This window comes from Colobus angolensis, unplaced genomic scaffold (genome assembly GCF_000951035.1).
Source record: "Colobus angolensis palliatus isolate OR3802 unplaced genomic scaffold, Cang.pa_1.0 Scaffold10, whole genome shotgun sequence".
Lineage (NCBI taxonomy): Eukaryota > Metazoa > Chordata > Mammalia > Primates > Cercopithecidae > Colobus > Colobus angolensis.
In genome coordinates this window covers 17,517,203-17,529,306 of record NW_012110919.1, presented here as the reverse complement: position 1 = coordinate 17,529,306, position 12,104 = coordinate 17,517,203, and the positions used below count along the sequence as shown (strand labels likewise).

The 12,104-nt window shown below is 47.1% G+C and overlaps 1 protein-coding gene across 1 annotated transcript in view; it reads left to right on the top strand.

The window, feature by feature from the left end:
* CKAP4 (cytoskeleton-associated protein 4) overlaps positions 1 to 9,330 on the top strand; it is a 65,930-nt gene extending 56,600 nt beyond the window's left edge. Inside the window, exon 4 of the mRNA XM_011935476.1 lies at positions 6,876 to 9,330. Within this exon, the coding sequence (XP_011790866.1) occupies positions 6,876 to 8,201 (1,326 nt within the window). The 3' untranslated portion in view covers positions 8,202 to 9,330. The remainder of the gene's footprint in view (positions 1 to 6,875) is intronic.
* The last annotated feature ends 2,774 nt before the right edge of the window (positions 9,331 to 12,104 follow it).

Here is a 12,104-nt window from a genome sequence, read left to right as displayed (position 1 = left end):
GTCGCTCCTCTTTGGCGGGCCCTGGCCTAGACACCCCCTCCATGCGGCCCCCTAGTTCTGAGGCAGTCCCCAGACCCCCTTTGTTAATGGCTGCGGAGGAATCGGCCCCGAGGGATGGGCCGCCGCGAGGATGGCCAGGCTCGCCTGGCAGGGTGGGCCAAGGGCCTGTCACAGGGCATTAGCGGTGACCTGTAAGGAAGCCGGCAGGCTCCGGGGAGCCCATTCTTTCTGGATTAGGAACCGCTGAATGGGCAGAGTTGTCTGTAAAGGAGGTTGGAAGGGAAGCCAGCGCATCCCTGGAAACCTCAGGCAAGGCCCCACCTCAGCTCTGCCTGTGGGAGACATCCCAGCGGGGTTTTTAATAGACCTGGAGCTGGCATTCTTACTCATTTGCAGGTCCAAATGAAATACCATCTATCTTTAGGTCCCTTGTCCTGTATTGGACCAGCCTGCCCAGGTAGGCCTTTGTCATAGTCCTCCTTCAGCTTTTTTTGGGTTTTCTTTTGAGAGGGAGTGTGGCTCTGGCGCCCAGGCTGGAGTGCAGTGGTACGATCTCAGCTCACTGCAACCTCTGCCTCCCAGGTTCTAGCGATTCTCCTCCTTCAGCCTCCTGAGTAGCTGGGATTACAGGATTACAGACATGTGCCACCACGCCTGGCTGATTTTTTATTAGTAGTAGAGACAAGGTTTCACCCTGTTGGCCAGGCTGGTCTCGAACTTCTGACCTCAAGTGATCCGCCTGCCTCGGCCTCCCAGAATGCTTGGATTACAGGCGTGAGCTACTGCGCCCGGCCCTACTTCAGCTTTAGGGGAAGGGAAGGGCCAGAAATACTAGATCATACTGGTGAATAATACTTCTAGCCACATTTATATGGTGTTTAGAATGCTTACTCACATATTACCTAATTTTTATAGCCACCCTGGGAGGGAGGGAGGACTAACAGTTTTGATTTCATTTTCCAGAGCAGAACATTGAGGTTTAGACAGAGCAGTGAGTTGACAAAGTCCCCAGCTGGTGAGTGGCAGACACATGCAAATGTCTAGTCCACTGCCCTGTTCGTTAAGGGTCCACAGGGGTTCATTTCAGGTATGGATGGACCCAACTCTCAAGGCGAAGGTGCTTAGCTTCCGCCCTTCTGTGGTTTTTCCATACCAAGTACGGCCCCTTTTCTCTCATTCGCTCCTCACTATGTCATTGCTCAATGAAAGTTGGTTGCAAGACCGAAACAAAAAATCCCGCCACTTCTGATCCCGGAGCCGCTGCCTCCTCTTCCCAGCATGCTGTCTGTCCTGCCAAGTTGCTCTCTGCTTTTGTTGAGTGTGCAGGACTAGGAGTTTCCTCTTAAGACTGGCAGAGCACGGCCGGGCGTGGTGGCTCATTCCTGTAATCCCGGCGCTTTAGGAGGCCGAGGCGGGCGGATCACCTGAGGTCAGAAGTTTGAGAGCAGCCTGGCCAACATGGTGAAACCCCGTGTCTACTAAAAATACCAAAATTAGCGGGGCGTGGTGACGCATGCCTGTAGTCCCAGCTACTCAGGAGGCTGAGGCAGGAGAATTACTTGAACCCAGGAGGCAGAGGTTGCAGTGAGCAGAGATCCTGCCAGTGCACCCCAGTCTGAACCATAGAGCGAGACTCCGTCTCAAAAAAAAAAAAAAAAAAAAAAAGAGACTGGCAGAACAACTGGAATGAGTCAGCCTGCTAAACGCTGCAGGCCAAGGGAGGTGACTTTTCTAAGGGAATTAAGTAGGCAGTGCTGCTTTGCCTATCCAGAATGTCAAACCATTCTTAAAAAATAGACATACTGCTGGAGTATAATCACTAGCCTCTGTTTCTTCTCTTTCATCCACCTACTTACTAATCAATCATAATATTTATTAAAGTCTGACAGTTGCGTGGCTCTGTGTAGGCTTTGTGGGAGGGTATGAAGGAGCAAAAGACACGAATCACTTGTGCAACACATAAGGAGGTATCAGTCGAGGGTAACTCCCATGAAAGTTCAGAAGAGGGAGGGTGTGGAATTTCGCCTGTATCCTGGTGGCCAGGGTAGTGCCAGCCATCTAGCCGGTGATCGATAAATGTTGAGAGAAGTGTGACGAGCACCGTGGCGGGGACACTATTTTGAGCATGTTTGAGAGAGAGGAGGTGGCTACCGTGCCAGTGGCAGAGTCACATTTAGGAAATTGTGAGAAGAGGGGAGGTTGGAAGTTGAGGCCAAAATAGGGAAGGTCTTGAATCCAGGTTAATTCTCTGTGCTTCTCCCTGCCCCTCCCTTAGTCTGTTCTTTTTGCTGCTTCACCCCCTCTCCATCACAGCTATGTATATAGATCACTTTCTTCTTTGGGGCTCAGTTTTCCCTTCCACACAATGAGAAGAGGGCTCCATCCAGACTTTTAAGAATCCTCATGGCTCTAAAATCGTTGAAATAGTGACTTCTCTTTTTTTTATTTCATATTTTATATTTCATAGAGACAGGTCTCGCTGTGTCACCAGGCTGGGGCATAGTGGTGTGATCATAGCTCACTGCAGCCTTGAGCTCCTGGCCTCAGGTACTCCTCTTGCCTCAGTCTCACAAGTAGCTGGGACCAGAGGCACACACAAGCACGTCCAGCTATTTATTTTTTAAATTTTTGGTCGAGTCAGGGTCTTGCCGTGTTGCTCAGATTGGTCTCAGACTCCTGGGCTCAAGCAGTCCTCCTGCCTTGGCCTCCCAAAGTGCTGGGACTACAGATGTGAGCCACTGCGCCTGGCTGACCATTTTTCTTTTAATTTAGTAGTGTAATAAAACTATAATTTAATGTGTCATATTTGTGGTGCACTTATTACGTGCCAGGCACTATGCAAAGCATTTGAAAATGCATCATCTCCTGACTCTCACAACAACCCCAAGAGGTAAGAACTATTATCAGCCCTCTTTGACAGAGGAGAAAAGTGACTAAGTGAGGCTAAGTGGCTGAGCGGTTATATAGTGAGTAAGTGGCTGGGCTAGGATCCAAACTGTTGTCTAACTCCTAGAACACTATTAACCACTCCACTATTTAGCCTAGTACATAGTAGGTGCCCAATAAATGTTTCATTGACTTGAGACTCAGAACATGGCCAGAACAGTGTTAGGATTTGCTACAGAATGTGGCTACTCTGTCTGCATCTTTGGGGTGACCAGGAAATAATTATTTTGCATTGAGGAACCAGTTGTGTTTGGTTCTCTGACATCTTAAGTTTGAACCCCTTTATAACTCTTGGTCACTTATTGGGGGGTGGAGTTTGGTTCATAGCAGGGAAGTATACTTACAGTATTCATAATTAGTGTTCACTGTCAGTCAGCCATGCTATTAAATGCTTTATAGTCATGATTTCTGTTCTTCCAGCCACCCTCTGAGGCAGGTATCATTTAGTAGCACCATTTTGCAATGGGGCGGCTGAGGACTGGCTGTGTCACTCGTTCAAGGTCACACACAGACCATAAGTGGTGTAGCTGGAGTTGGGTGCCCACCTGTCTCTTTTCCTCCAGATATTCTTGTTATTGGAGAATGGCTCAAATCTTCTGAATGACTGTAGCACAGGCAGAGAGGCTGGCCTGTCCTTACTCAGAGGATTCAGCAGGCACAAGTGAGTCCTGGGCTTCAGAAAGTGTTGGCAGTTCATCTCTAGACCTTCTGAAGAGCCTGTGTTGCCCTGGCAGATCCAGCGTAATATAAAGATGGTAGGCTGGGCGCGGTGGCTCACGCCTGTAATCCCAGCACTTTGGGAGGTGAGGTGGGTGGATCACGAGGTCAAGAGATCGAGACCATCCTGGCTAACATGGTGAAACCCCGTCTCTACTAAAAAAATATAAAAAACTAGCCAGGTGTGGTGGCGGGTGCCTGTTGTCCCAGCTACTCGGGAGGCTGAGGCAGGAGAATGGTGTGAACCCAAGAGGCAGAGCTTGCAGCAAGCCAAGATTGCACCACTGCACTCCAGCCTGGGCGACAGAGCTAGACTCCATCTCAAAAAAAAAAAAAGAATGGTAGGAGTAGGCTTAGGCCTGGTAGGGACAGTTTAATGAGACAAGGACCTATTTGTGGAAGAGTGAGTTCCCTGTTCGTATTTCTTTGTTTTCTTGTCTAGATTCTCTGCCTAAGGAGTCAGGGCATCAGGAATTGGCAGCCTCTCTTCCAGGTACTCAGGGCACTTGGAAGTCAGTGCCCCTGTCTGAGCATATCACATAGTGGTTAAGAGCTCAGATTCTGAAATCAAGCATTTTGGGATTTTGACATTTGAGCCTACCACTTACCAGTTTCCTCATTAGTAAAATGGAGATCATTGGGAGCCACCAACTCATGAGATGATAATGAGGGTGTAATGAGATGATGTGTCTGAAATGTGTCTGAAGTCCTTTGTATAGTTACTGGTCCATCGTAAGTGCCCGGTTGAATGTCAGCCACTGCTAACACCCAGTCCCCCCACCCTACGGTGTAACCTTGAGGGCAAGGATCCTAACCATTATTTCATCTCTGGCATCTTGCCCACTGCCCACCACTTAGTGGGCATCCCACATTTGTTGGGGGGACAGATATTTCCTATGCATATTGATTATAATGAGTTATTTTCACATAAGGATGCACAACTCATAGTACCCTCAGTAGGGGAACACCATGTTCTTTTTATAGTGTTGGGGGTTAGGTATAATTTCTGTTCTAGTCTCCTTCCTAACCATTTGTGAAGAGCCAGCCCAGGTCAGGGCTGGCAGGGATCAGAGGAGACATGGGCCAGCTCATCAAGCCTGCCATGTTGAAGGTACCGTGCTCACCTGCTCACACCTCTGTTCTGAGTGCTATGCTTAGAACAGGCAGACACTGTGATTTAGTAACCTAGTTTCAAAGATGGGCTCTCTCCAGTACTTTCACAGAGTGTCCTTTAAGACTTGGGTTGTATTTGGTTGGGCAGGGAAATTGTCTAGTATTCTGGAGTCCTTGAGAACCTTATTCTAATCTGCCTTAAAACAGACCGATGGAGCTAGACAGCACTTTAGAAACTTATTTGCTACTGGATGATGAGCCTGGGACTTGGAAAGTGAATGTGACTCTTCGTGCTTACAGAGCTGGTTACTGGTGGGGCTGGCACAAGAGCCGAGGTGTGCTGTTCACATTCCGTTTCAGTTTATCCTCCTGCCTTTTGGCATTGGGCTGAGGATAGTTCTAGGAATCTGCATACTCACCAGGTACTTCAGAAGAAACGAGAAATAATCACAATGATGATAGCTGCCATATATTGAGCGTTCACTATGTTCTGGGCACAGTTTAAGTATTTGATATATTATTAATTCACTTAATCCTCATACAGACAATCATATAAGTCTGGTACTGTTTTCCTATCCTTCAACTGAGGAAACCAAGGTACAGATAGGCTAAATAACTTCCCTAAGATCACACTGCAGTGTGAATTAAGTGAATTAAGTGTTCAAGCTAGGATTTGAACCTAGGCAGTCTGGCTCAAGAGTCCGTGCCAGTAGACAGATTCTTTTTATTTTTTAACTTTTTATCATGGCAGTGTTCAAGCATAAACAAAAAAAGAGCAATACAATGAACCCCAGTTTCAAGAATTACTGATGTTTTGCCATTCTTTTTTCATTCTATCAGCACCCCTGCCATCTGCCTTTTTTTTTTTTTTGGCTGGAGTTAGAAGTCTGATTCTGAACCACTCTCTTGCCCTATGCGTGCCCAACCTGGTCTCCCTTGTTCTCCAGATGCTGTTGCTGTTGAATGACCATAGCATAAGCAGAGAGGCTTTCCTGTCCTGAAGCCAGAAAATTTACTGGGCAGAAGTGGGTCCAGGGCTTCAGAAAATGTTGGCAGTTCAGCTCTAGGGCCTCTGAAGAGCCTGTGTTGTCCTGGCAGATCCAGGGGATAGTGAATTAGGAATTAGTTTTAAAATGAATCCCTGGCTGACATTCTTAGTTTACCCGAAGCATTTTAGGATTTATTTCCAACTGATAAGGGCTCCTTTCCTTTCCTTCCCTTTCTATTCCTTTCTGTTTGTTTTAACAGAACACAGCATATCATACCTAACAAAGTTTACAGTATTTCTTGAGTATCATCTGACACCCAGTCCAGAATCACAGTTCCTAGATTATTTCAAAAATGGCTTTAAAAAATTTATTTATTTATTTTTAAATTTTTGTGTTGTTTTAGACACAGGACCTCACTCTGTTGCCCAGGCTGGACTTGAACTCCTGGGCTCAAGGCAACCTGTCACCTTAGCTTCCCAAGTAGCTGGGACTATAGGTGGACACCACTAGGCCCAGCTCAAAGATGTCTTTTTACCAGTTGGTTTGTTCAAATCAGGATCTATGTAAGATCCACACATTACATTTGATTGAAAATTTTCCTAAATTTCTTTCGGCCTGTAAGTTTCCTGTCTTTCCTTCTTTTAAAATGCCACTTAGTTGTTGAAGATCCTGGTTCTTTGTCCTGTAGAATTTTCCACATTGTGGGTTCGGCTGATTGCATCCTCATGACATGTCTCTCCTGCGTGATGGTTAGACCGAGGGACTTGACAGAGTCAGGTTTTTGTTTTCTGTCTTTTCTTTGTTTTTTTTGCAACAAAGTATTAAAAGTGGCACCATGTGCCACATCAGGCTAAAACCCATGTTATTAATCATGTGCTGTCCAGCCTGATTAGTCAGGCCTGAGTTATAAATCGTCCGTGGAGCACTAGAAGGGGGCCCTAGGGTCGGTCGTCAAAACCATATGGACTATGTGTGGAAGGATGTTTCTCCAAAGGAAAATTGTGCCATTCTGGAAAAAACAGGACCTGGAAGCTGGACAGACAAAAAAAGTTCTATCATGTGAAACTCATCAGGTCTTCTCAGCAATTAACGTCTGGATTTTGATTACAGGTGCAGTCTTTGCAAGCCACATTTGGAACTTTTGAGTCCATCTTGAGAAGCTCCCAACATAAACAAGACCTCACAGAGAAAGCTGTGAAGCAAGGGGAGAGTGAGGTCAGCCGGATCAGTGAAGTGCTGCAGAAACTCCAGAATGAGATTCTCAAAGACCTCTCGGATGGGATCCATGTGGTGAAGGACGCCCGGGAGCGGGACTTCACATCCCTGGAGAACACGGTGGAGGAGCGACTGACAGAGCTCACCAAATCCATCAACGACAACATCGCCATCTTCACAGAAGTCCAGAAGAGGAGCCAGAAGGAGATCAACGATGTGAAGGCAAAGGTTGCCTCCCTGGAAGAATCCGAGGGGCACAAGCAGGATTTGAAAGCCTTGAAGGAAGCTGTGAAGGAGATACAGACCTCAGCCAAGTCCAGAGAGTGGGACATGGAGGCCCTGAGAAGCACCCTTCAGACTATGGAGTCCGACGTCTACACCGAGGTCCGCGAGCTGGTGAGCCTCAAGCAGGAGCAGCAGGCTTTCAAGGAGGCGGCCGACACGGAGCGGCTCGCCCTGCAGGCCCTCACGGAGAAGCTTCTCAGGTCCGAGGAGTCCGTCTCCCGCCTCCCGGAGGAGATCCGGAGACTGGAGGAAGAGCTCCGCCAGCTGAAGTCCGATTCCCACGGGCCGAAGGAAGATGGAGGCTTCAGACACTCGGAAGCCTTTGAGGCGCTCCAGCAAGAGAGTCAGGGACTGGACTCCAGGCTCCAGCACGTGGAGGATGGGGTGCTCTCCATGCAGGTGGCTTCTGCGCGCCAGACCGAGAGCCTGGAGTCCCTCCTGTCCAAGAGCCAGGAGCATGAGCAGCGCCTGGCCGCCCTGCAGGGGCGCCTGGAAGGCCTGAGGTCCTCGGAGGCAGACCAGGATGGCCTGGCCAGCACGGTGCGGAGCCTGGGTGAGGCCCAGCTGGTGCTCTACGGCGACGTGGAGGAGCTGAAGAGGAGTGTGGGCGAGCTCCCCAGCACGGTGGAATCACTCCAGAAAGTGCAGGAGCAGGTACACACGCTGCTCAGTCAGGACCAAGCCCAGGCCGCCCGTCTGCCTCCTCAGGACTTCCTGGACAGACTTTCTTCTTTAGACAACCTGAAAGCCTCAGTCAGCCAAGTGGAGGCAGACTTGAAAATGCTCAGGACTGCTGTGGACAGTTTGGTTGCATACTCGGTCAAAATAGAAAGCAACGAGAACAACCTGGAATCAGCCAAGGGTTTACTAGATGACCTGAGGAATGATCTGGATAGGTTGTTCGTGAAAGTGGAGAAGATTCACGAAAAGGTCTAAATGAATTGCGTGTGCAGGGCGCGGATTTAAAGTCCAATTTCTCATGACCAAAAAATGTGTGGTTTTCTCCCATGTGTCCCCCAGCCCCCAATTTCTTGTCCCCTCTTAAAGAGCAGTTGTCACCACCTGAACACCAAGGCATTGTATTTTCGTGCCCAGTTAATTTATTGACAATGTTTTAAGTTCTCTGCTTCAGAGTTTGGTTAGTTTCCTGAAGCGCAGCCGCCGTGAATAACAGGTGGCTTTTCATGGATGTCTCTAGTCAGAGAAAAATGATAAAGGCTTCAACTGAGGATTAACAGAAGCAGATTAACCTCAGAAATCCTGTCTGGCTGGCAGATTTCAAGTAAAAAAAAGGTGGTTTTGGGGGACACTTTTATTTCCAGTTGTCTTTAAGGAAAATTAATTTTACTTTTTTTTTTTTTTTTGTACTTCTGGCCGAAATTTTTGAGATATCTCTCACTTGTCTTCCACTTTGAACCGGTTAAAGCTCATAGCTGTCAGCTCTGAATGAGGAGGGGAGAAGCCCCTGGGTCTTTCTTTGAAAGGAATCCGCTGCATGAGGGCCGCCTTCCCCTGTGGTGTGTGTGTCATTTCTCTTCCTGACGCATCTTATGATATCAGAGGTAACTATGCAAAGCATCCAGACGATTCTGAATGTGAAGCACTACACTAGTCCTCTGTCCCCGCTGCCGGCCCGTGTTCTCTCTCGGGAGGTCACCAAGGAACACAGAGGTTTAGACTCCCAGAAAGGGGAGTCCTTGGGTTCTTCCAAAAAATGCGTTAGGAAAGCTGTCCACAGTGGAATGGGGGGTCTTCCTGGGGAATGTAGGCCAAGTCCTTTTATTTTAACATGATGTCCATGAAGAGGTTTGCTGCCTGGGCAGCCCTGTCTGTCAGCAAGAAGCGTGCATACTGCGTTTCTGTAATTGTTTGCTGTATCTCTCTTCCCTCTGAGCTGTATTGTTCTTTAATGGCTGTCTTGCCCTTCCAAAAAAATTGAAAAAAAAAAACAAAAAAACCTGAAAAGTACAAAAAAAAAAGGTTTTGTTTAGTTTACTGTGAAATGAACTGTATGGCTTATTTACAGTATTTTTAATTCCTAATAAACACTTGAGCTTTGTTATGACTTTTCCAGAGTGGTTGCATTCTGAGAATTTCATAATTATGATGTGTTTTATTAGCATGTGGTATAAACGATTAGCAAATAGGTAAGTTTACTATTTTAAAGCTGTTTTTTCTTTTAATTCTGAAACCAAGATGGCCTCACTCTTGGGCTGGGGGCCTCCTTTGATGGACTGTTAGCAAATGTGTTCAATGATTACTTGTCTCCAGCTCTTAGCTTCAAGCATAGGACCTCAACCCTCACTACCTATTAGAATCTTCCTGGGAGCTTTAAAAAATGCCTGGGCCCTGCCCCAACAGATGCCGATTGAATAGGCATAAAGAGTCTGGCACTGGCTTTTTTTTTTTTTTTTTTTTTTTTTTTTGAGACAGAGTCTCGCTCTGTCATCCAGGCTGGAGTGCAGTGGTGCAATCTCAGCTCACTGCAAGCTCTGCCTCCTGGGTTCTGGCCATTCTGCCTCAGCCTCCTGAGTAGCTGGGAATACAGGCATCGGCACCACGCCCAGCTAATTTTTTTTGTATTTTTGGTAGAGACGGGGTTTCACCGTGTTAACCAGGATGGTCTCAATCTCCTGACCTTGTGATCCGCCCACCTTGGCCTCTCAAAGTGCTGGGATTACAGGCGTGAGCCACCGTACCCAGCCAGCACTAGTATTTCAAAGGCTCCCTCTCTGATTCTAATGTCCAGCCACGGTTGAGAACCAGTGTCTCAGACCATCTGAGTGACCTTCAGCCCTAGTGCACACCTGGACGTGTTTTCTTCCCTGGGTTGCCTTCCACCCTCCACCCAATAAAAACCACATGCTGTTTATTGAGTACCTGTGTGCCAGGTCTCGTGCTCAGCATGTATAATAACCTGTTATTCCTCCTTACAGTCCCCTGAGGTAGGACTATATTTCACAGAGGGACAGCAGGCTGAGAAGGTTCATACAAGATCATTCATTAGGAAGTGGCAGGGCTAAGCTTTGTACCTCATCCTTGCTTTAACTGGGACAGCATCCTCTACCATCCACTGACACCAGTGCAGGTCCATTTGGCCTGTGGAACATCTGTCCTGTTCCAGAGCCCGGGGCTGCAAGAGATTTCTTCTTTCCCACCTAGGGAGTAGAGGGTGGCTAGGACCTGAGGCCCTGTGGCTTGTTGTCCCCCTTTCAGGCTGAAGGGCCCCTCATCTCTGGATTGCTGTCAGGCACTCTGGATCCCTCAAAGCTTCACAACTCGGAGCTGGAAGTTTTTCCCAAAGCCGTCAGCAAATCAGGACAGGCTCTGTAAATCATTTCTATTTTTATTTCAAAACCATTTTACTTTTTATTTTAAAGTCTTAAGTATTGACACGTGTGCTTTAAATGGCTACTTTCACCCACTTGGAGAGGGTGCAGAACAGCGTAAAGTCGCATGCATGGAAAAAATTAAATTCATTTCCTTCTCAGGCCAATTGGTTGCATTGAGTGTGTTCTTGCTCTTTCTCCTGCCATCATTTCGGTGGTTGCTAATCTCTGACTATGGAGTGGTTTAATAGATTCTCATTAATATTATAAAAGAAAACATTGACAAGTGTCTGATAAGTGTAAATTCAAGTGGTGAAAATAAATAAAAGGAATATATTAGGAATTCACATATTTCTGGTGGTGGGGCAGTTAGAGTTCTTAAACCAAATAATGCAGCTCAGTCTTGTTCATTCATTCAATAGTGTTCATTCATTCAACAAACATTTATTGGGCCGATAGCCAGGCATTTTGCTAAGTATCAGTGAATTAAAATGTACAGGACTAGCCCAGTGGGGACGACAGTCATGTAAAGTGGTAGGTATTATAAAGAAACATATGTGCTATAGTTGGGTGTATTGGGCCAAGAGGAAGGAGTGGCCAGTTGTGCCATGGTTGGTCTAGAGGTGGTTAGAATGGGTTTTTGAAGGCGTAGGGGAAGTACCTTGGAATGCTTTCATGAGTAATGGGAACCTTCAGGAAACAGGTTGTTCTGCCCTTTGAACAAATAATATATACAAATTACTGAACATGTTGGTTGAATTGCAGATCCAGCACCAGGATAAAAGGCTGCAGTGAAACTTCTCAGGCAGGACTGACAGCACCCTGGTGAGGAGACTACTATACCACTGACAGTGTGGCCTTGGGCAAGTCACTTAGAATGGTGATGGTGTTAATAGAGATGATGGTGGAGATGGAGATGATGACGGTGGTGGTGATGAAAATGATGTGATGGTACAGCGTGGTTGTGAGGACTCAATGAGGTAGCGTGTTGAGAGGGGTTAGCTTAGCACAGAATCTGGCACATCATAAGTGCATCAGTGATCATGCATGCACGGATCATACCAAAGGTTAAAATATTGAAATACTTTTGTCCTAGTTGGTGAATAGCTTCTGCCCTGAGCCCCCTGCATGTCCTCTCTCTGGACCTCTTTACAACCCAGCATCTAATAGGTTAATATTCTAGTATAGCAGAGACCACGAGACTCTGCTCCAGCCCCAGGGCCTGCATTTGTTCTGATGGGTGGGTGCCCACACTTTACCAGTGATTACATGTTTTGAAATTATCCTTCCTTGTGAGCTCAAAAATTGGTGTGTGTGTATGATTTAAAGACGTGTCTGCATAAAGAGGTGGTAAAACCTGAACCCAGTTCTAAAAGTAGGGTTGTCAGGTACCAGGCAAAAGGTACTGGGTTTGAAGCGGTCAGGAGAGTTGAGAGGCTGAGCACAGTTCTTGCTGTTGGAATAGAGGAAGCAGAGGTGGGCAGTGGGGTGGAGATGGGGTCAGAGAGCT